Source organism: Physcomitrium patens, chromosome 5 (genome assembly GCF_059467195.1).
Source record: "Physcomitrium patens ecotype Gransden chromosome 5, ASM5946719v1, whole genome shotgun sequence".
Lineage (NCBI taxonomy): Eukaryota > Viridiplantae > Streptophyta > Bryopsida > Funariales > Funariaceae > Physcomitrium > Physcomitrium patens.
The window spans coordinates 9,924,000-9,948,065 of record NC_143414.1 but is presented as its reverse complement, the minus strand read 5'-3'; the positions used below and the strand labels follow the sequence as shown (position 1 = coordinate 9,948,065).

At 32.1% G+C, this 24,066-nt stretch overlaps 1 protein-coding gene and 1 long non-coding RNA gene across 2 annotated transcripts; one reads left to right on the top strand and one right to left on the bottom strand.

Annotated features, from left to right (window-relative positions):
- The first annotated feature begins 9,502 nt into the window (after window positions 1–9,502).
- Window positions 9,503–10,861, top strand: LOC112282489 (uncharacterized). The gene is made up of 3 exons (XR_002969911.3): window positions 9,503–9,642; window positions 10,358–10,399; window positions 10,582–10,861. It is a non-coding gene; the product is annotated as an uncharacterized LOC112282489 (long non-coding RNA).
- Window positions 10,862–20,817: 9,956 nt separating this feature from the next.
- Window positions 20,818–23,418, bottom strand: LOC112282866 (uncharacterized). The gene is made up of 3 exons (XM_024520983.3): window positions 22,501–23,418; window positions 21,982–22,338; window positions 20,818–21,472 (listed from the first exon to the last, which is right to left on the bottom strand). Exons 1-3 carry the CDS (start codon window positions 22,522–22,524, stop codon window positions 20,999–21,001), a joined length of 855 nt encoding a protein of 284 aa, XP_024376751.1. The 5' UTR covers window positions 22,525–23,418; the 3' UTR covers window positions 20,818–20,998.
- Window positions 23,419–24,066: the final 648 nt, after the last annotated feature.

The window sequence follows — 24,066 nt, the reverse complement described above, 5'->3', positions numbered from 1 at the left end:
GAAGGATTTGCGAAGCAACTATCAGAGCTTCAAACTATATTGAAGCTTCAATTACAATCCGCTCAAGAATCCTATAAGATGTCTGCAGATAGATTTCGGAATCCAACACCCACTTTCAAAGTTGGAGACGAAGCCTGGCTTCTTCGACAAAATATCAAGACCAAGCGACCATGTGATAAGTTGGACTATCGAAGATTGGGACCATTTATCATCCAGAAGCAAATTAATCCAGTAGTATACCGGTTGGAGTTACCTGCTTCTATGAAGGTACATCCAGTCTTTCATGTTTCTCTGTTGGAACCTTATCGAGAGTCATCTTTTTCTGGCAGAGTGCAATGTCCGCCACCTAGTATTGAAATCGAGAACCATGAAGAATATGAGGTTGAAAAGGTATTGGATTCACGGCGAAGGTAGGAAAAGTTAGAATATCTTGTTCATTGGTGCGGCTATGACATTAATGAGCGAACGTGGGAGCCAGCTAAAAATCTTGCGAATGCGCCACAAAAGGTACAGGAGTTTCATCAACGACATCCCGATAAACCTAAATCAATTCGATGATAGCTTCTTTATAAAGCTTGTTCTCCCAACAATATAAGAAAAGGGGAGAGCACCAGCAAAATTCATAGTTGATGTGGTTATTTTCTCCAAGATAGATCGTAGTTTGGTCTTTCGATATGGATAGCCAAGAGATAGATACTATGCCAGTCAGAGTATCGCCACCAAGTAGATCACGAAGGCGACCCCGAGATGAAGCACTACATATACCACGATGACGACGGAGGATACCGAGTGTCAAGCACAAGAACTCGATGAAAAATAATTCAGACAAGTGAGCCTTCACTCAAAGAGAGGTAAATAAACAAATATATATATTGAAAGAGAAACTCGAATGGCTATTGCCAAAAGACAAGAAAACTAGAGACCCTTGAAACTAGACTAGAAGCAAGAAAGGAGTTGACAAGAGTGAAGAAGCCTTCACTCTTGTCTCTATATATACTATCTAACTAGGGGCTACGTGGCGATGTTCTATAGGACCTCCAATATGTGTTGACTTTGTAGGACACATGCCTTGACTTAGAAGGCAAGTTTTTCTATGTGTGGGCCACATAGTTAGCTTGATCTTCAAGCTAACAACATGTGTGGCACATGGCCAACTTGTTGACCACGTTTCTAATCCAAAAAGTCAATTAAAGACACCTATGAAGTCAAAGCAGCGTCTAAGAAGTTTCTAAGAAGCTTTTATATTAAATATTATAGAATCAACTTACTTTTATCTACTTTTACTTACTTCTATCTATTTCTATATGTAATTATTAGCCTACATGATTATGGCCGTGACATTACCCCCCCATTTAGAGACGAGTTCCATGAAGAGCGGTCATCATATGTTGAGGAAATCTATGATGCGACAAATTGTATTCGCCACATACTCTGATCTCTGTTCTCTTCGAAGATGATTGATAGGGCCTCTCAACCATCGGTAGTGTCCCATACCAGGGCGGGAAGACCACCCAGTTATTTGATCATTGTTGAGGCCTTCGTAACTTCCTTCGAATAGAATATTCAGAACACCATCAAGAGTTGTTCCTACCTCTAGCAAAATCACCAAACATCGGGAGTCCCTTCCCAAATCGTGATACCAAACGCGTTGTATCTCACCATCTATTCGAGGAAGAACATGTCGTTCTTGAAGATCTTCATCTCGATTGCGTCGTCTTGAAGGTTGTGACAATCGTAATGTCTCGTCCGGCAGGTCAGCAAACGAAGGTTCTTGAGTTGAATCCGTTGGTTGTTGGCTCTCCATCTAATAAGCGTTACAAATGCAAAGAAGTTACAAACAAGGATAGAAAATTGAATGTTATCTTGCCTCAATCTTGTCTCTTTTATAAGAGAGATTTTCATCTTGGTTTTGATGGATGTCGTTGATGAAAAACTTTGACTTTAGCTGATGCATTTGCTAGATTCCTGGATGGCTCCCATGTGCGTTCACTAATATCATATCCGCGCCAATGAACAAGATATTCCAGCTTATTTCGGCGCCGCCTTGAGTCTAATATCTCTTCCACCTCAAATTCTTCATTATTATCTACTTCTATAGGAGGCGGTGGCATTTGTCTTCTTCCTTGTATATCCATTGTCTTATATGGTTCAAGAAGAGATACGTGGAATATAGGATGGATCTTCATTGACTCCGGTAGATGTAACCGATATGCAACTGGGTTGATTTGTTCAGAAATAAAAAAGGGGCCAAGCCTACGATAGTCCAACTTGACACAAGGTCGAGTAGTCTTGATATTGCGACGAAGTAGCCATACCTTATCACCCACGTTGAGTTATGGTTGCTCCTTACAATAAAAATTGAGTTTATCTTTTATCGTTCTTGAGCTTCCTTCAATTGCGTCTTCATTATTGCATGTAACTCTAACAACCGATTTGCCATATCTTCTGCTGCAGGATTATCAACTTTTGAAAAATCAAAATTATCAAGTTGTGGATGATAGCCATAATTGACAAAGAAAGGTGTTTGTTGTGTGGAAGAATGTACCATATTATTATAAGTAAACTCTGTCAATGGCAGAAGGGTTGTCCAATCATCTTGTTGGTAGTTGATAGTACACCTTAAATATTGCTCCAAGACTTAGTTTATGCGCTCTGTTTGTCCATCAGTTTGAGGATGGAAAGCCCAAGATAGCTTTATGTCCACTTTTAAAATCTTGAAAAGGGTCCTCCAAAATCTTGACACAAATTGAGTTCCTCTATCTGATATGATATCTTTAGATAATCCATGATAGCGATAGATATTATCAATGAAAAGCTTAGCTGTTTCTTCACCTGTGATAGATTTTGTACATGGCACAAAATGTGCCATCTTAGTGAAACGATCTACTATCACAAATATAGAATCATAAGATCTTGAGCTTGGAAGATCTGTGATGAAATCCATAGAAACAGAAGACCATAGTTGTTCTGGTATAGGTAATGGCTGAAGAAGTCCGTAAGGTCGATGACGAGGAATTTTTGATCTTGAACAAATATCACATGATTGTACAAAGTCTTTGACTGACTTCCACATTTGTGGCCACCAAAAATCTCTTGATATGAGTTCCAAAGTCTTATTATATCCAAAGTGCCCTGCTGCTGGAAAGTCATGACGTGCTTGAAGAACACGTAAACGTGCTTCTCCTTCTGGAACATATAGGCATCCTTCAAAATATAATAGATTATTCTTGAACCCGAACTTAGAAGGATCATGAGACTTGGAAGAATTATTCTCGATATCATAAACAAGAGGGCCTAAGGACATACTCGACAGGATTTGCTTGAGAAAAGTTGAATCAACAGTCAATGTTGATTTCATTGCTCGGAGATGAAATTGCTCTGGTTTCAAGAGAACTGTTCTTTGTTGCTCAAAAGCTGCATCTCCTTCTTTTGGTGCAAAATAAGAACGTCTAGATAGGACATCGGACAAACCTTGTTGTTTTCCTGGCCGATAAGTGATAATGAACTCGAATCTTGATAAAGACATACTCCAACGAGCTTGACGACGATTCAACACGCGTGCTGACATGAAATACTCGAGGTTCTTGTGATCTGTATACACAGTGACTGGACTAGAAGCGCTTTCTAGATAATGATGCCATTCTTGAAAGGAATCCACGATCGCAAGAAGTTCTTTATCGTGGATCTCATAATTGATCTCAGCTACTGAGAATTTTCTTGAATGAAAAGCTATCGGATGAAGTTTGTCATCTATTCCCATTTGTGATAAAACTACACCTAAGGCAAAATCTGATGCATCTATTTCCATAAAAAATGCCTTAGAAAAGTCAACACGATATAAGACTGGTGCAGAGACAAACGATGTCTTCAAGGCTTCAAATGCTGCTTTCGCTTCTTGATTCCATTGAAATTTATCTTTACTAGTCAAGCGTGTAAGTGGAGCTGCGACTCGTGAAAAATCTTTGATGAAGATCCGATAGTAATTGGCAAATCTCAAGAAACATTGGACATCTCTTACTGTCCTTGGAATCTTCCAATCCACGATTGTTTGGACTTTCTTAGAATCCATCATGAGACCATCATTTGAAATGATGTATCCTAAAAAGTCAACTTGAGTAGTGTGAAATACACACTTTTCCATCTTGGCGTACAATCCTGCATCTCTGAGTTTTTGTAATACTTGACGAACATGTATTTCATGTTCTTCAACATTCTTAGAATAAATCAGGATATCGTCTAGGTAGCAGACGACAAAATTATCTAAGAATTCACGAAATACATCATTCATGAGATGTTGAAAAGCAGCTGGTGCATTTGTGAGTCCAAAGGGCATGACATTATATTCGAAATGTCCATACCTGGTTCGAAACGCAGTGTTCCATTCATCTCCTTCTTTGATCCGTATTAGATTATATGCTCCTCTTAGATCTATTTTTGTATAGATCTTAGCTTGATTCAACTGGTCAAGGAGTCCTGATATCAAAGGTAATGGATACCTGTTCTTGATTGTGATCTTGTTGAGTCCTCGATAATCAACACACATTCGTAAAGATCCATCTTTTTTCTTTACGAATAGAATTGGAGCTCTTGCTGGAGATTTTGAATGGCGTATGAAATTCTTCGCTAAATTCTCGTCAATATATGTCTTGAGTTCAGCCATCTCATCTTGCGATAAACTGTAAATTGGTCCAAATGGTGGCTGAGTTCCTTCCTTGAGGTCGATTGAACAATCATATGGACGATGCTCAGGAAGAATATCTGCATTCTTTTTCTCAAAAACATCTTGATACTCTTGATATTGACTTGGAATGCCACTTGAAGTCTTTACGTTTTCAGAAATAGGTGCAGCATAAATAGCAAAAGTTGATCCTTCTTTTGCTACGTGTATAAATGCTTTTGCACCTATCAGTACGAGTTTTACTATACTAGACTTATAATTCTTTACATGGTTAGAAGAACTATTAATAACGCTTTGGGAAAAGTCAAGTTTATGCGAATTCCAATCTATTCGAGGATTATATTTTTTTAGCCAAGATAAACCTAAAATAACTGGATTAGACGGGGATTTAATTATGTTAAAAGCTATGTAGCTATCATGACCGTCTATTGTTACTTTTATAGGATGAGTTTCATGAGTGACATCTCCAGAAGACAAGGGACGACCATCTATGACTTCTACATGTACTGGTTTAGGTTTTTGTAAAAAAAGTATTTTACGACTTTTAACAAATTATTCATCTAAAAAACATGCTGAGGCACCTGAATCTAATAAAGTAGAGGCTTTGTAATTCTTAGGTCCTAAATATAAGTCTATTATAAAACAAGGAGAGGGTTCTGAGGAGAGGATAGGACCTTCATTAGGAATTGTACAAGGTTCCAGCTGCACGGTCCCTATTGTAGCTGGACGAATCCGTTTTCCGACATCTTGTTTTCTTTGACAGCATACCCTTCATTTTATAGTTGCGTCGCTTCTTTGGACAATGTTGAGCAGTGTGCTTAGGTTCTCCGCAATATAAACATAATCCTTCTTGACGACTACGAATCTTTTCTTGCTCAGTTAGGGGTTTAAAACGTACCGCGTCAATTTGCATGTCTTCTACTTCTGAATGTACGTTTGGCAAAGATGTTGATGTTGCCATTGAGTAATAACGTTGAGGTTCCCGTGAATGATTCTCAGATCGAAATTCGAAAAGTTGATTATCACATTTTACCGCAAAATCGATTGCTTGACTCAAAGTTTGAGGATCAGGTAAGTTGAGCATCAATTTCTTTACTTCATATTGCAATCCATAAAGAAATTGACTGATGAGTGCAGCATCATCCCACTTGATGTCAATTGTAAGTTGTCGAAATTATGAAGCATACACTGTTACTGAGCGATTTCCTTGTCGTAGAATTCGGATCTTATTTGTTGCAACACGAGTTGCATCGTGTGCACCATACATAGATCGAAATTCCGCCAAAAAAGCTTCCAAATTGTCCAATATTGGATTTCGTTGTTCAAGAAAAGATGAAAACCACGATAATGCAGAACCAGAAAGTAGAGTGCCAATAAACCTGACTTGTGATCCTGGAGTTGGATAGCTTTGCGGTTGAAGTTCAATTGCCAATTGTACTTGATTGATGAACCCTCGAAACTTAGATCTCGTACCATCAAATTTCTCAGGTAAGGCGATTCTTGGTTCTCTTACAGGGTGTTGTACAATTGGAGAAGGAACGTGATTTGTTGTAGATGTTGAAGCGGCTCCGATCATCTCTATATCCCCACTTTCTGCTATTCTTGTTCTTTCCTGTGTTGGTTAATTGAGTTGATGCATCGCAAGCATTAACTCCCTCATTTGCTCTTGCATTTGTGCCATTGCACTCTTCATTTCAACAAGCTCTGCCATAATGACACTAAGAAGAAAAATTTGTTTGATACTGCTCAAGACAAAAGAAAAGAAAGACTTGATAACAAAGAAGATACTAAGAACAATATCAGTTTAGAAGTGGTAATCCGCAAACTTCTAATACGCTTATGTCTTGTCAAGAGAAAGGGGTAATCCACTCTCATTCAAGAAAAACAAAGCTCTGATATTGTAAGTGTACTCTTGTCAATCTGTCAAGGACAAGAACTCGATGAAAAAACAATTCAGACAAGTGAGCCTTCACTCAAAGAGAGGTAAATAAACAAATATATATATTGAAAGAGAAACTGGAATGGCTATTGCCAAAAGACAAGAAAACTAGAGACCTTTGAAACTAGACTAGAAGCAAGAAAGGAGTTGACAAGAGTGAAGAAGCCTTCACTCTTGTCTCTATATATACTATCTAATTAGGAGCTACGTGGCGATGTTCTATAGGACCTCCAATATGTGTTGACTTTGTAAGACACATGCCTTGACTTAGAAGGCAAGTTTTTCTACGTGTGGGCCACATAGTTAGCTTGATCTTCAAGCTAACAACATGTGTGGCACATGGCCAACTTGTTGACCACGTTTCTAATCCAAAAAGTCAATTAAAGACACCTATGAAGTCAAAGCAGCGTCTAGGAAGTTTCTAGGAAGCTTCTATATTAAATATTATAGGATTAACTTACTTTTATCTACTTTTACTTACTTCTACCTATTTCTATATGTAATTATTAGCTTACATGATTATGGCCGTAACACCGAGTAACCGATCACTGGTGATCGTATTTGAGATCGAGCCTGCTTACGATGGTCAACCTGAAGGCTTGTTTGTAGGACAATTTCACAATGAGGACATAGAAGTTCATGCTTGGTCAGAAGTCGTAGGCGTGGGCCACTACCGTTGGCTTCAAGGGTCGATGAACCACTTGCCTCGTGAACAACAGTTGGAGTTCATAGAAGAAGTTATGCGACAGATCTTCATTTTCTTGCGTTGGTACTAATCAACAACATTGCTTCTCAGAGACCTCGAAGCTAAAGGAGGGGGTGATGTTAGGGACATATTCCTTAGAACTTTTTAGAGAGAAGTTTCTAGAAGCTTCTAGAAGGGAAGTCTCTGGAACCTTCTACAAGAGAAGTTTCTAGAATCTTCTAGAAAGGAATCCCCTGGAACTTTTTAGAAGCTTTCTAGTTAATAGAAGTAACTCGAGAAGTTTCTAGAACCTTTTAGAAAAGAAGCCTCTGGAACCTTCTAGAAGCTTCCTAGTTAATAGAAGTAGCTCGAGAAGCTTCCTAAGTAGGAGCATATATAGGGATCAAGGCTGAAGAGTTCTTCAGTCTCGACAACACATCTCTTCGAGTTTTAGCTCACCTTTCTGGTATTGTTCTTGTACTCATCTATTTAATCTAGTTCTGCCACTTCTTCTTGAACTTCTTGTTAGATTTCAAGTCTGTATTTTGTGTCCATGACAGGACGTTCCACCATAGTAGAAAGGACATGATTTGGTATAGATGTTGAAGCAGCTCCAACCATTTCTATATCTTCATTTCCTACCAATCTTGTTGCTCCTTGTGGTGGTAAATTGAGTTGATGCATCGCAAGCATTAACTCCCTCAATTGCTCTTGTATTTATGCCATTGCACTCTTCATTTCAAGAAGTTCTGCCATGATAATACTTAGAAGAGAGAAGATGTCTAATATCGCTCAAGACCAATAGAAGAGAGGACTTGAGAACAAAGAAAATACTAAGGACAATATCAGTTTAGAAGAGGGTAATCCGCAACTTCTAATATGCTTATATCTTATCAAGAAAAAATGGGTAATCCACTCTTAATCAAGATTAGACAAAGCTCTGATATTGTAGGTGTATTCTTGTCAATCTGTCAAGGACAAGAACTCGATGAAAAAATAATTCAGACAAGTCAGCCTTCACTCAAAGAGAGGTAACAAAATATATATAAACAAGTATATATATATATATATATATATATATATATATATATAATGAAAAACTGGAATGGCTATTGCCAAAAGACAAGAAAAATAGAGATCCTTGAAACTAGACTAGAAGCAAGAAAGGAGTTGACAAGAGTGAAGAAGCCTTCATTCGTATCTTTATATATACTATCTAACTAGGGACTACGTGGCGACGTTCTATAGAACTTCCAATATGTGTTGACTTTGTAGCACACATGCCTTGACTTACAAGGCAAGTTTTTCTATGTGTGGGCCACATAGTTAGCTTGATCTTCAAGCTAACAACATGTGTGGCACATGGCCAACTTGTTGACCACGTTTCTAATCCAAAAAGTCAATTAAAGATACCTATGAAGTCAAAACAGCATCTATGAAGCTTCTAGGAAGTTTCTATATTAAATATTATAGAATTAACTTACTTTTACCTACTTTTACTTACTTCTACTTATTTGTATATGTAATTATTAGCTTACATGATTATGTCCGTGACAATAATAGTAGATTATATCGAAATTTTTTTTTCTTTGAGATTCATATCCTTGACATCTATTTTATAAAATAGCTTGTTTTTCAATGCGATGGTTAATGTTATTTATTTTTTATATTATTATTATTATTATTATTATTCTGTGTGCCTTACATTTTAAGAATTCATTTATATCTTGTAATAAACAAAATCTGCATTAAAAATATAATCACTTTCTTTTTACTCATTGTTTCATTTGCACGTAAACATGCATTTTGCTTCATTTTCCTTAATAATGAATATGCTATACAAATTTCGTGAAAAGTTTTTGAGAATCTGTTTTAGAAACAGTAAATTCATATCTATGGCTCAATCCAACACGTCAACCCATTTGTCTTCTCAAGATGCTAAAAGGCCAATTCACGTGGGACCTAAAACCAGGCCACGCATGGTTGCAAGCTGTCCCTAGTGTACAGGAGCGACCCTTCCAGTAATAGTCCATGCCATCTCACCCTCTGGGCATCTCTACGATCTCTCAGGTCTGGGATCAGGTTCGGAATTGACGTCAATGGAGGGATCTGGGACGTCGGATCGTCATGTGCGATCAGCGGCTGGGAGGATATATAAATATGCGAATGCATCCACTTAAAGAACCCGCAGTGGTTCAGTATCTACTTCATCGTCGTCTCTTTGCAAATTCTAAGCTCCCGCTTCTTCCTCATCATCATCATCACCATCACCATGTCTGGCTGTGGAAACTCCGCATGCTGCTGCGGCAGCGACTGCCAGTGCAGTCCCGGCAACTGCAGGTGAGTGTTGATAAATTGGTTCTTGACTTGTCATGACGTTGTCTGTAAAAATTGCGCGAGTTAATTTTGTCGCTATGATCGTGGCGTGGGGTTAGAGTGTGTGTTAGAGAGAGTTGGTTTAACTTAACGGACGATTGTAGGTTGCCCTGAGTGATGTTGTGTTGTTGCTGAACAATGCTGGACGTTGGAGTTATATGTTTTTGTATAACTGAAGGAGTTCACAATCCAGGACTCAGTTTATGAGTCGTTCCCGGTGACGTCCTCGCATGATTGGGAAAATAGCTTACATAGTCGTTGGTTTACTTTTCGTCGTAGCTAAGAGCTCCTTGATGTCAAGCTACTGAAACTCAGCATGTTCTTTGTGTTGTTAGTACGATTTAATCGACGCGTCTCCTGCGATTAGGCCAAGAATTGCTGGTGTATTCGTGCTTGTGCTAGTGTCTGTCGATTCAGTTGCAGGTGTTTGTTTGGGCTGAGGAGTTCTTTACTTTGGAAAGAGAACGATGGCTCTAGTATGTGTTTTGAGCACGTCCAAAATAGTTCAGTCGGGTAGGATGGAGGTTCTGTCATTTTGATTGTCACAGGTGAATTACTATTACGCATCGAAAGGTGCTGGTTCCTTTGACTACATGCCATCGACGCTGTAGTTTTAACCGTCATGAAGTTTTTCACAAAGTATCAGATTTTTTGACTTGGACGTACTACTGACTTTCAGGTGCAGGACCATGGATGCGCCGAACTTCGGTGATCTCCGCAAGTGAGTATTGGCGTGTTTTTGTATTAAATTTAGTTAAATTTGTGTTGCGCTGAAATAATAACTTGATTTTGAAGATATTTCTATCATTTTTGTTAATGTATATATTTTTGTTGTTATTTATTATAGTTCATAAATCGTAATTAGTTACAGTGTATTGTGCTGGTGTTCTATTACATTTCTAGTCTAAATCTTGAGGATTGGCAGCTACAACGCGGCGTACAACTGGACTATCAACAGCAAGAATTTTTACTAGTGCCACAAGTGAATTCTGTTCAGAGTCTTATTTTCCTCACAGAAGAGATGTGAAGATGAATATTCTTGATTTTCACTCTTTGGGGCAGATAACGTGGTTTTCAGTTGTATTTGATGTGTGTGCATCATCTCTGGCTTAAGCAGAAGATGTCTTCAATAAGACGTGAATTTGTGTGATTTTAAAAATAAACTTGTTGATCTCTGCCGGAATCTTTTGTGTTTGACTTGGCTTTTCCTCTGACACTTCTTGTCTTTTACTTAGTCTTCTTTTTGCCGTATTGTTAAACCTTGATATTTTCTATTAGTTGTATTGATCCCACGTTCATCTTGTGCGGTGGTTGCATACCATTTCGTTTGGTTAAAATCAAGGAATACTTTTAAAAACTAAATTTTGACGGTCATCTGGAGGAATCATCATTGGTCCGATACTTGATTTTTAGAAGCACTTTCTTCTTATGATTTCAGAACATGATTAATTCTTCTTCAATCATCATCTACTTGCTTTGCTTCATCATTCAGTATCTCGTCAATCATACCACTTGAATTTTGATCATACATTTACTTGTATTGTTTTTCTTCGTTTGACTTTACAATGCATATTGCTTGTTTGAACCTCATTGATATCAAAATACTATGAGGTCTAGATAAAAAAAAGAAATAGGAAATCAAATATAATTTTACCATTTCAAACTGCAAATGTCTACAATCGTTTTTTAAGAAATACTTACAAAAAGATTTTTAGAATTGTGTTTTTATTTTAGCTTTAGATCTTCAATGTTTAATAAATCTAAAAAAACACCAATTTCAATTGAAAAAAGAAATTAGAAAACCTTAATAATTAATATGATTACATTGTTAAGGCTATATTATGCATAAAACTACAAGCACTACTTTCAATTACATAAATAAAAATATTACTTTAAAACTATAAGTATTATTATACCTACTTCCAATGATTTTTTTAAAATATTACAAATTTTAACGTTACAAAGGCATATTATAAATAAAAGGTCATTCAAATATTCAAAAATTAAAATATTTTATATTTATATTTAAAATTTTATAATACACCAAGAGAAAAAAGAATGAAAAATTGATTGTGGCCAGAATAGGATTGTTTCAATATATAACAATTTGATATGTAATATTTTTCAATTTTATTTTTATTTTAGTAAGAACAAAGTAACATTCATATTACAATATCTAAAAAGCTTAGATTTTAATTTCAAAAAACCAATACAAAGTTCTTAAAAATTACAATAATAAAAAAATTTAATAATGAAAATATATTTAGAACTTTATACTACATACTACTATATGAACTATATCAATAATAAAATTGTAAATAATTTGATCTAATCATGTAATTAAAAAGAAAATCTTTAGATGAGAAATATATAAAATTTTATAGAAAAAAGTACAAAAATTCTTTAATAGATACAAATATATATATATATATATATATATATATACATATACATAGAAAAAATAAATTTAAAGAAAGTACTTTTTTATCTAAATATAAATCACAAACATATATTTTTTTAAAAATATTATAAAATTAATTAATTATAATATAAAAAATTAAAATCGTCTAAAATATTGTATGCTACTACTATATCTTACATCCAAGTGGATGATTAGATTTTACAATTTGAAGGTTTAGCAATTATAAAAAGTTTAAAACAAGATGTAAGATATAGTGGTAGCATAAGGCCTATATTTGATGGTTGTGATTTAGAGTTGTGTAATTGCAAGGTCTCTATTATAAAAAAAAATTAATTACTTTAAAACTACTATTTTATTCTATTCTTATTATTTTTTAAATAATGGTATAGAATAATAAAATTATTTTTATTATTTTTAAAGAAGTTAAACAATTTTAAAATTAGACTAGATCACAAGAAAGATATTGACAAAATATCATGGACATCATTATTAATATTAGTGAATAGGAGGATAAGAAGAGTTAGGTAGAATTATAAGTAAGTAAAGTTCATAACATCTTATAGAAAAGTTTCTTAGAAGCTTTAAAAATGTAGATTTAAATTTACAAGTATTTGTAAATAATTGGTAAGTTAAAAATTTGGTCATATGTTGTACATGTTGGCTTCTTGTGGTACAAATTGGCCATGTGATGCACTTGTGAGGAACTTGCCTTATAATATTTATTTAAATTTATTACTAAAAATATAAAATTAAAATTATTTAGAAAATAATTATATATAATATTATCTATTTTGATAGTTAATGTTGGTGTAGATGATATTTTTTATATGTACAATTAACATGAAATATTATCTATATTCAAAAGAATAAAATTCAGAATTTAATTATTATAAGATATAACAAAAATTACAAGATATAAGTTTTAAAGCATTTGTAATAAATAAAAAATCATCAATAAGAATTAATGATTTTTTTTTTGAAAAAATAAAATTAATCTTTGAAAAAAATAAAATTTTGATTTGGATATTTTCTAATGTAAAATAAAATATAATAAAAAAAAATGATCAAGAAAACTTATAAAGTTAGAAAATATGGTTATAATAATTTTATTTTTGCAAAAATATTACGATTAATTATTTTTTAGATAAAATATAAGTTTCTTCGAGATAATAATATTTTTTTAATTCTTTTAATGCCAAATACTGATTAAATTACTATATTTTATTTGAAATCAATTTTTTTCTTCAAATTATATGCAATAAAAAATAAAAAAATATTAAAAGTTATATTCCAATACTGTAAAAAAAGTTTTAAACATAAGTAAATTTTAGTCTTTTAAAATATAAAAAATAAATATAAAAACATTAAATTTTAATATTTTAAGAATCAAAATTGTATAACTTCACAATAATGAAATATTTAACCTGATTTTTTCTTTCAATATATAAATTAGAATTAAATTAAAATGTATATTTTTAGGATTTAGAGTTAATTTCTTTAAAATATGAATATAAATATATGTATATAAATATATATATATATATATATATATATATATATAGACAAGATGATATGATGAAATTTTTATAATAATATTTAAACATTAAATATTAAATTCTAAATTTATTTTTATAGATCATAATATTTTTGACTAAAATGATTTCTATTTACAAAATAAATTTTAAATACACGTATGTATTTCAACATCAAAAAAAAAATTAAACAATTTCCGTAATAATTTCATAATTATTCTAATTTATTCAAAAATTCAGTTTATAAATTATAAACATATAAATTATAGAAATTATTCAAAAATGAAATATTAAACGACAATAGATTTATATAAAAAATTAATAAATACACATGCGGCATAACAATTGAATGTTTATTTTAGTAGTAAAAAAATAATTTAATATTAGTGATTAATTTTTATTTCTTAGAAAATTTGATTCTTCATAAAATTTCAAATATTATCATTTTTTATATAATTTTTTAATCTTTTATATAGGATTTATAAGTAGCTCTAGACTTTGTCAATTTTTTATTTTAAATATTAATATTTGATCTTAAAATTTACCAAGAGTTAAGAATTTTAATTGTAATATTTTTAAACATAAAACTATAAGGATTTAAATCTTAGACAAAGAAACAACATCCAACTTAGTCAAGGATGGTATATTACCCTCATAGTTTGCTTGTATAGTTGATTGAAGATGCAACCTTAGATGATAAGATTAAGATAATTAAATTAACATAATTTTTCTTTTCTTTTGTTTTTTTTTAAAAAAAAAAAAGAAAAGAAGTACCATTTGAAGTCAAGATTCAAATAAGCTTAAGTTTATTGAAAGGCAATAAATGACAAGATTGTAGCACTTAATTTTGTAGAAAAGAATCAGTTGCCTTGCTAAATTATAGCATCAATTTTGAAGGATGATATTTAGAAAAAATTTTAGAAGTGAGTCGTAAAATATATATATATGTATATATATATCTTTAAGTCTTCTTTTTAACAAAACTATTTAGATTCATTTTGGAGTATCTTTGCAAAAGAGTATTTTATTTTATAAAGATGGATGCAACAATATGTTTAGAGGTGCGAAATCCCTTTAGTAAGTTGCTATAGATGAATTCAAGATGAAAGGTTAAAAATAATGCAGATGTATAATTTGGATGCATAAATAAAATTAATATATGATTTTTTTTTATATAAATGTGATAGTTGAATAATTTTTTTAATTTGAATGTGATATATTTTTTTGACAAATTAATGAGAATAAATCTATTGAATGGATTATGTTGAATGTTGGCTAAAGAGATGTGTGAAACTTAAATAATTAGTAAAATAATAATAAAAGTTGGAATTTAAATACATATTAATTAATTTTAAGATAATATTAATTTGTGTGTGGAATTTCAAGACATAAAATTGAGTGCACTTTATTCTTCTAAAAAAGAACTTAATAATTCAAGCCTAAAATTATTTAGAAGATCTATGTTGTGTTGTGTAAAAATCAACCTAGAAATGCACTAAGCATCTTATCAAGGAAGGATTTGATCTAACCTTGAGGTTAGATTTACAATCCAAATATGGCATAGAAGGTGTTTAGAAACACCTTTTTGATAATCTTGAATAACCTTGATAAGCTTCAATTTATGCTAAGTACACCTTATAAATTTTAAAAGAGTTCTAAAAAATCTGAAGTTACTCTAATACATTTGAAATAAGCCTTAAACAATTTTAAAAATCATCTTTAAATTGTATAGATATTCTAGTCAATCAAAACAAATTCTAATTAATTATAAATAAATATTAAAGAAAATTTATAGGAATCCTAAAATAATCATGAAGAAATATTTAAATTAATCCTAATATGCTCTAACAAACTTTAAAGAAATTATAAGTAAATCCTAATCAAATATTAAATCCAAAAAAATATTAATCACATTCTAATAAAATCATAAATAAATCCTATAAGAATCTAATAAAATCTTTAAAAATTATAAATTAATTCTATAGTAGATTTAAACTCTTAATACTTATTAATTTAAATAAATTTCATAATTTATAATTTTTTATACATTTTAATCTGATAATTGATAACAAGAACATAATATTTAAGTAAAAAAATATTTATAGATTTAGAAAAAATGCTCTTAATCTACTTATGTATTGGAAATCTTTTTTCTTTAACCTTAATATTAATCTTTCAGTATCAATAGCATCAATTACACCATTTATTTATTCTAATAGTTTGCATAGATATTAGAAATTAATTTAATTATTAGTTAAAAATAAATTAATTTTAATCTAACTTACAAATTCTTCAAAATCATAAAATTCTCATTGATCTTTAAAATCAATTTTCCTTAAATAATTGTTTGATTAAAAAAAATTTCATAATCCATATCTATTAAAACTATGTTGACAAACTCAATTTTTTTTCTTACAGATCTATTAAAAGAATTATAAAATTTATTATAACGTAATCTCTTTTTTATTCTACAAAAAAACAAAATCATCTAAAACAAATGTGACTTTGCAAAGCTTTTATAAGTAGCCGTGGGTACTTTACATCTTCACATCAATATCTATTTAAGTCCTTTAAAACTAATGTTTAAAATAATCCTATTTAATTAGCTCTTGAATTCTTTTATTTGATTATTATTAAAACTTCAAATTTATTATAGATATACAATTTTTTGCCTCAAGGTTTTATAAAAATTCAATTTACAATTGGTCGTCTTTGGATATTAATTTAAGATTTCCAATCAAACATTCTTGCTAAAAGCTACTTATTAAATTTTTTGAAAGATACATATATTGTAATTTTTAATAAATTATTATATTTTATCTTATTTATGATCCTACAAAGTAAGTAGAAGCCATTTTTATAAAAATATATCATAAATACTAAATTAATTTTTATTATTTTCCTTACTTTTATTTAAATTTTATAAAATTATTATGTACAATATTTTCAATCATTTTCTTTCATAATATAATATTTCATTTTTTATTTCACTTATTAGTTGTATTATAGTATATTAACAAAGCAATATGCAAATGAATGTTCCATGTCCAAGGTTAAAGACAAAATCCTTAATTAAGGCCATATTTGAACTATTAGGTTCTATCTAATAATGTTGTTGTGTTATGTGAATTTTTTTTTGAGAATGTAATGGATATTTGATGGTAGAAGGATTTTATCTTATCCTCAAGTTAAATTAAAATAAAAAATAAATAATATATTACATGTTTAAAATTTCTTGATAAACTTAAATAATCTAAATATATTTATTTCAGTCTATCAATTAGGATTTATCTCACTCTATTCAAATTTGATTGAATAAATCCTAATTAAATTGTAAATAAATCACAGCTAGTTTTAATAAATAATTAAAAAAAATTAAGACATATCCTAACAAATATAATCCTAACAAATCCTAAGAAAACACCAAAAAAAAATTCAAACCTCAATTAGTTTTATACTAACTATTGATCTTAATTCAAATTTCTTTCACATCTCAACTTACTAGTTAAAAACAAGCTTACAAAGTTTTAAGATAATCTAACATACAAATTGAGAGGAATAATTCAAAATCCATATAGATGTTAATTGTCTTTCTTCTTCATTCTTATTGTAAATCTTCTATCTCACTCATAAATAATGCACTTATTTTCAAAAATAAATTTTAACTATTAACATTTAAAAGATTTTTTAAAATCCAATTGGCATATTTCTTGAAATCTAAGAAAATTTTACAAACCTTTAAAGTTAAATTTTTAAGACCCTAATTTACTTAAATCTCAATTTTTTTTTATCTAATTATTCAATTAAGCTCTAACTTATAATCTATATTTTATAAAATTATATTGAAATATCTAAAAAGATTATCTTCAAATCTACTATACAACTTAAAAAATTCACCAAAACATAACTAATTTTTATACAATATAAAATAGAATCATCAAAATCAACCTAAACTTTTCAAAGCTCTCACTAAGTCAATATGCACTTAATTCCCTCAAAACCAAATCTTATAAAATCTCTATCAATTTTTTCTCCAAAATCCATATTTTTATCAACAAAAAATGTTTCATTTAGTGTCTGCATACAATTTTGTGACCCAAGGTCTAATTTCAATCTTAATTTATAACAAGCCCCTCTATGGATATTAATCTAAGATTTATCTAAATAATTTTTATTGGTTTTTTTTCTTTATTTTTATCTAAATATTCTAATAATATAATTTTTTCTTATTTACATTCTTTTATCTTATTTATAAATCTATATAAGAAGTAGAAGCTCTTTTTATAAAAAATAACATTAACACTTATTAGTTTTACTACCTTCATAACTATTATTTATATTTTAAAGATAATTTGGTAATATATTTTAAATTAAGCTCTTCTATAATGTTATATATATATATATATATATATATATATATTTTTCATCCAATGATTGTATTATAATAATATAATATAATCTATAATAATTTTTTTAAGTTTAAGATTGCCAAAATAATTTTCAATATTATTCATCATAGAGGCATTTGTAGGTAAATATTGTGAATTTGATAATGAGCAAAATTAGGGTGATCAAGCATGGAAGAAAAAAGTAAAGGAAAAAATGAATAAAGAAGAAGAGTCAATTGCATAAGATATAAAAAGTGTTCCTTGTAAAAAGAAAACTTCAATAAGTTGTATTACTAGAAAAGCAAAGGGAGATGCTGAAGTAGATAGAAAGTGAGGTTGTTGCAAACAACCAAAGACATTCCTATGCCAAGGCTATTTGCCAATTTTCTCATTTTTTTAGGAGGACATTAGAAATCAACTACTAAAGAACACTTTATATTTAAAATTTATCTTTAAAATTTGTTGAAAATATGCTACATAAATGAGTGTAATAAAATCAATACTTCAAGAAGATAAGTTGCAACATAAAACTTGTCATGGATATACATAGGTACTTTAATAAATACTTATATGATTAGGTAGAAGTAGATAAAAGTACGTTAATTTCATAATACCTTCTAAAAGAAGCTTTTTAAAAGCTTTATAGATGCTTTTTTGACTTTATATATGTTTGTAGTTGATTGATAGGTTAGAAACTTGATCAACAAGTTAATTATGTATTGGTAGCTTGTGGAATAAGTTAATTATGTTGTACATATATAGAAAACTTGCCTTGAAAGTTAAAATACGTGTCTTGCAAAGTCAACACGTTTTAGAGGTCCTATAGGACATCGCCACATAGTTCCTAATTAAGAATATATGTGGAGACAAGAATGAAGCCTTCTTTACTCTTGTCAACACCTTTCTAATCTTTAGACTTCTTTTTAGACTTTCAAGTCTTCTTGTTTTTGGTAATAGCCATTCTAGTTTAATAATATATCATCTTTGAGTGACTTTCAAGTTCTTTTTAGTGTCACAAGAATGTTTTGAAGATCTCTTTCCTCAAGATTCATATCTTTGACAGTTTGATAAGAGTGCTAACTTACTGTTTCTATCTTGTTTCAGAAGTGAGTGGTTTACCCTACTTTTATTGTTGTCTTTTGAAGGTTGAGTAGTGCTTACATTCAAACAAAAAATATTTTTTTTTAACACTGATCTTTTTCTTAAAGAGAGTGGATTACTCCTCTTTGTAGAAATTTTCATTTGATATTAAAGATTGTAGATTATCTTCCTTTAATTTGACTTTTTGAATTTGTATGAATTGTCTATGGAAAGAAATATTATGGATGCTACTCTCAGTAGAAGTGAAAAAAGATTTGCATCTATGCCTATAGAAGAAGTACTATGCCTACGTCCATAGAAGAAGTTCAAAGTCTGCAGCAAGAAGTTGTGCAGTTGAAAGAAGCAAGTAGTTTGACCTCGCAACCAAATCCAAGGAGTCTTGCTTCTACAAGTATGACGTGGATAAGGATTAGTATGCCTGAGAAGTTTGATGGAACAAGATCAAAATTTTGAGGATTTCTTCAATAAGTCAAGCTCTAACTAAGATTGCATCATTTCCAATATCCGGATGGGTTTACTCAAGTTGGATTTATAGGCGTACTTCTATCAGAAAGTTCTCTCTTTTTGTTTGCATCTTTAATAGAAAAAAATTCACGACTCTTTTATAATTTGAATTCATTCCTAGAACTGTTTACAGCCACATTCGAAGAAAGTAATCAAAAAAGAGTAGCAGAGATTAAGCTCTTATCTTCATAGCAAAGATCATGGTGAGCCATCATATATGCTATTGAATTCCAAAATCTTGCTTGCGACATGGATTGAAATGACAAAGTCCTTATCAATCTATTTCGATATAGATAGAAGTCAAATTTGTAACAATAAAATTTCTAAAAAGCTTTTCTATAAGAAACTAACAAATTCTAGTATTTTTGTCTAATTCTTCTTATCTAAATAAATATTAGTATTAATATATATATTTTTGTAACATTTATAGAATATACTATTTGAATTAAGTTGTAGAAATTTTTAAAAATATATTTCAAATAAATTTGCTGTAAAGAATAAAGTTTAAAGTAATCAATATAAAAATCATAAAAGATAAGATTTTATTTATTTACTTATTTATTGTATATAAAATGAGTATTATTATTCATTGGAATTATTATTGTAATTATGTTAAGAAATTATTTTTTATAAAATTTTAAAAAAATTATCACTAAAATTCAAATTTAATCTTTTTTCATATCTTAATTTTTAAAATTAAAATATAAACTAACATATTTAAACTTGTAATAAAAAATTTGATTTGATCCATTTCACATATTCTCATTTATTATTATATCTAAAATTGAAGATTTAGCACAAAAAAAAAAAAAATTAAATGAAAAAGTAAAAAAAGTCCCCACCAAATAAAAGACCAAGCAAAAGAATTTTGAAAAAAGATTTTTTTTAAATAAATTTTTAGGTATAAAAACCTCTTTTAGCTACTGATTCAGCATCTCCACATTCGATGCATGATGTAGATACAACACTAGTTGTATGGACGAGCGGATAACTAAAACAATATGTGACGGCTTCCCCGCTAGAGGGTTATAGCAACTTCGTCCACAACTCCCAGAATCCGATGACGTCTTGCAAGAACAATGTAGTTCATGTCCTACAAAGAACGCAAAGAAACTGACCATGTTACAACATCCAAATCAAGATGTAAGATTGTATTCTACTTGAAGAAGGCACAATGAAACATATATCCAAATAACTGAACCATGCATCCCCCATTCGATCTGAAATTAGACTCGAACTTACGGTGCTTCAGAAAAATAGTTTTAACATCTATCTTGCTGACAAACTCGATTCATTATAGTACATTCCCGCCTTTTTGGTGGTGCACATATAGGGCAAAAACCCACTAAGGAAAAATGTGGAACCAACTGTACTCATCCCCCATTGAAGGGCGTAACACCAGAGATCCAAAGAACGGGCATCGAATTCCCTGATTTATCTCTCATAAAAAGTGAATAATCATCAACAACAGCGCGCGGTTGATCAGCTCGTTTCAGCCAACACTCGCCAAACTTATGCTCATGACCATCTGGAGACGGACACCCATTCTTCTCAGGACAGAATACCCAAACATTACATTTAAGTTGGCCTGGCTTTGCGTAAGCAGCATGCAATAAGCATGCCTTACAGCACTCTCCGGCACTGTTCACGTGATAGGTTAAGCCCCATCGTACTGCGATTCCGCCAAAATCAGTGTGGGGCTCGGGATAGCACTTCTCCGGAGGGGTAAGCCTCTGAATTACTCCCAAGTCGTCGTCTTCTACGGCAGGTACAGTTAGTTGTGTTTCTAGTTCTACCTGCTCGTTCAATTCTTGTTGCTCAGTTCTTTCCGCATCCTTAGCTGGAGACTGCACATACACAAACATTCCATGAAAACCTTTTTCAATAGCATGGTTATTGCACCCCAGTTACTCCGCAAATTTACAACATCCTATTTAAACCTATATCAACAATCTCATTCCGTCCAGATTGGAATCATAGAGTGGATTTGTGAACATCCTTTGCCAAAAATAACTGTCATCTGTTCCAATTTATGTGTCAAAACATACGCATAAGGAAGCATAACTTAGTCCTTCGATCTAAAATCGATTCCAGAAAAAACTAATCATGAGGACAGAGAAGAAACCGGCATGCCCAACACGATTTTCCGTAACCATAAGGAAAGCTTCTTGAAAAATACAATACTCGATGAAGCCATATGTACTGAAACAATTAAAAGAAAGAATTCATTTTCAGTTCACTGAACAGATCGCATTCTATGGGGGGGATTCACCCAACAGATGACGACCTCAATAAAGCATCTCAAAAAGTTGGCAGCTCAGAGAAGGAGTCGAATGTAACCAAGAAGTAGTCCAACCTGCTCTTGAGAGAACTTTAATAACTCTTTTTCAATATCTTTTACTCGCTCCATAAGTTTTAGAGGAGCCGATTGACGACGAAATTCAATGGCTGCTTTCATATATTCTTTTTTCATTTTCGCCAGTTCTTTTCCCTGTACTCTGTAATGATCGAAGCCTCTAAAAAAATCCAACAACGGTGAAGAAAGAGACACGGATCCTTGCGGTGATGAACCGAGAAACAGAGTAAGCACATAGGATGTCATCACCAGATGAGCTACAGCACAAAGTATCACTGTAACCCTCTTGCACCTGCGCGACGAGTCCGCCAACCCTCCAAACAAACCAGTAACCTCCTTCATCGCTGTTTGATTCCCCTGAGCCGCTAGAGAATGTATAGTTCAGATTTCAACACCTTGGGCGATCGTTGGCTGATCGTGTCCTAGTCATCACTCTATTAGACTGGAACAGTCTAGCATAATATTCTCAACACAGGCATAGCGAAACACAGACTTCTCTTCGTTTCTCGTGAACACTACCTGCCCCAACAAGACGCGCTGCATCCGTCAAATGATGCCGTTAGCGCCTCCACTAATCAATCATATCCTCTTACTCCGAAGCACGCAGTCGATGGATCACTCAAAATGCCCAGCTGTACTTCGACAGCACTCTTTTTAGAATCATCTACACCACATTTGCTTGATGCAATCAATAAAATCCTACTGACAAGGTCAAAAGATCCGTCTACCACATCCCACGCACAGCAACCATCAACTCCTTTTCCCAATCAATTCATCAACTAAAACAGTTCACCACGAACAGCACTTACTGAAAAACTTAACCTCAAATTACGTACAGCGAAAAAACGTCAAACAAAGCTAAAGAACGACTATCATGGCGACGGTGACATAAGTCCACTTCTCCATATAACATCACGTCCCTGGTATGCCCTCACACTCACAGTCTCTCTTGCGCTCACCATCAAGATAACTTCCCCACTACTCAAAACACCACACCGCTTCTCTTGTCATTCTACGATCCCACCACAGGAACTCCTAACATGTCCTAAATGCACACAAGAAGCCCAAAAAGAATTGACACGACTAAATTATTCGAAACACCACTCTCATTCCCTAGAATAACAAAAATACGACACAACGAGCCAGGGAGAGCGAAAACTAAAATAATAAAATAAAATAAAAAACAACAATAACAACAACAACAACAACAGCGGCAATACACGACCAGCAGCGAATTAAAAACATAAGATCTCAACTAGTTTCTCTTGGAATTCCGCGCACTCATCAATCGAGTCACCAAACTTCCACAAACGCATCTCAACAGCATGGCCACGGCGTTGGAAAGAAGCCACGGCCAACACACAAATCTTCTAAAAAAGAACAAATAAAAAGAGAAAGAAAAAGTAAAGAAAAGAAAGAAAGAAAAAAAAAAAAAAAAAAAAGAAAAAAAAAGGGAGAAAATCGGGTGGCAGAGCACCTCGGACTACTGGAACGAAGACCGTAATGGAAGGCTAATCAAGGGGAGTAGTGAAGCTGCCGCGACGCAATGCCGGCGAGAAGTATGCGGCGCAGCAGTCGCCTTGCGAGAGAGATGGCGGGCACGCTTATCTGGAATCCTCGACAAGAGCTCGAATTATTATTACTGTGCACCGAAGCCCGCTCTTACCTTGCGATTGAACAAGACGCCCGAAGCAATAACCAGACGGTGCTGCCACCGTGGCATCCGCCATGACAGCAGTTGAAGAGGGTGGAGGAGGAGGCTCTATTATTGACCCCTCCCCCCGCTCTCTCTCTCTCTCTGTCCCATTCTCAAGTTGCCAGGTGTACGGACCGATCCGGTTTGGAAGCTCCACTGGGTGGTTCCGATTTCTGACATCTGACCACTGCCTCGGGAATCGGCCCATACTGATATCTATTTTTTTTCGCAGTGGATCTGTGCATCCACGTGGGTGTTCATTTATTTTATATTGTACCTGTAGATTCTTTTGGTGGTACATATGATCATTGTTCAAGCAAAACAAATTAAGACTTTTTTTTTTTCAAATGAATAATAACATAAAAAAATAAAATGCATACACATAATTT

What these genes read in the sequence shown, in the direction of transcription:
- LOC112282866 (XM_024520983.3), bottom strand. Translation starts at nt 22,524, where the DNA reads ATGCAGCGCGTCTTGTTGGGGCAG. An exon ending in AGCGCGTCTTGTTGGGGCAG is followed by an intron (nt 22,339 to 22,500) that starts GTAGTGTTCACG and finishes CTAGCGGCTCAG; the next exon opens with GGGAATCAAACAGCGATGAA. An exon ending in TAAAGTTCTCTCAAGAGCAG is followed by an intron (nt 21,473 to 21,981) that starts GTTGGACTACTT and finishes GTGTATGTGCAG; the next exon opens with TCTCCAGCTAAGGATGCGGA.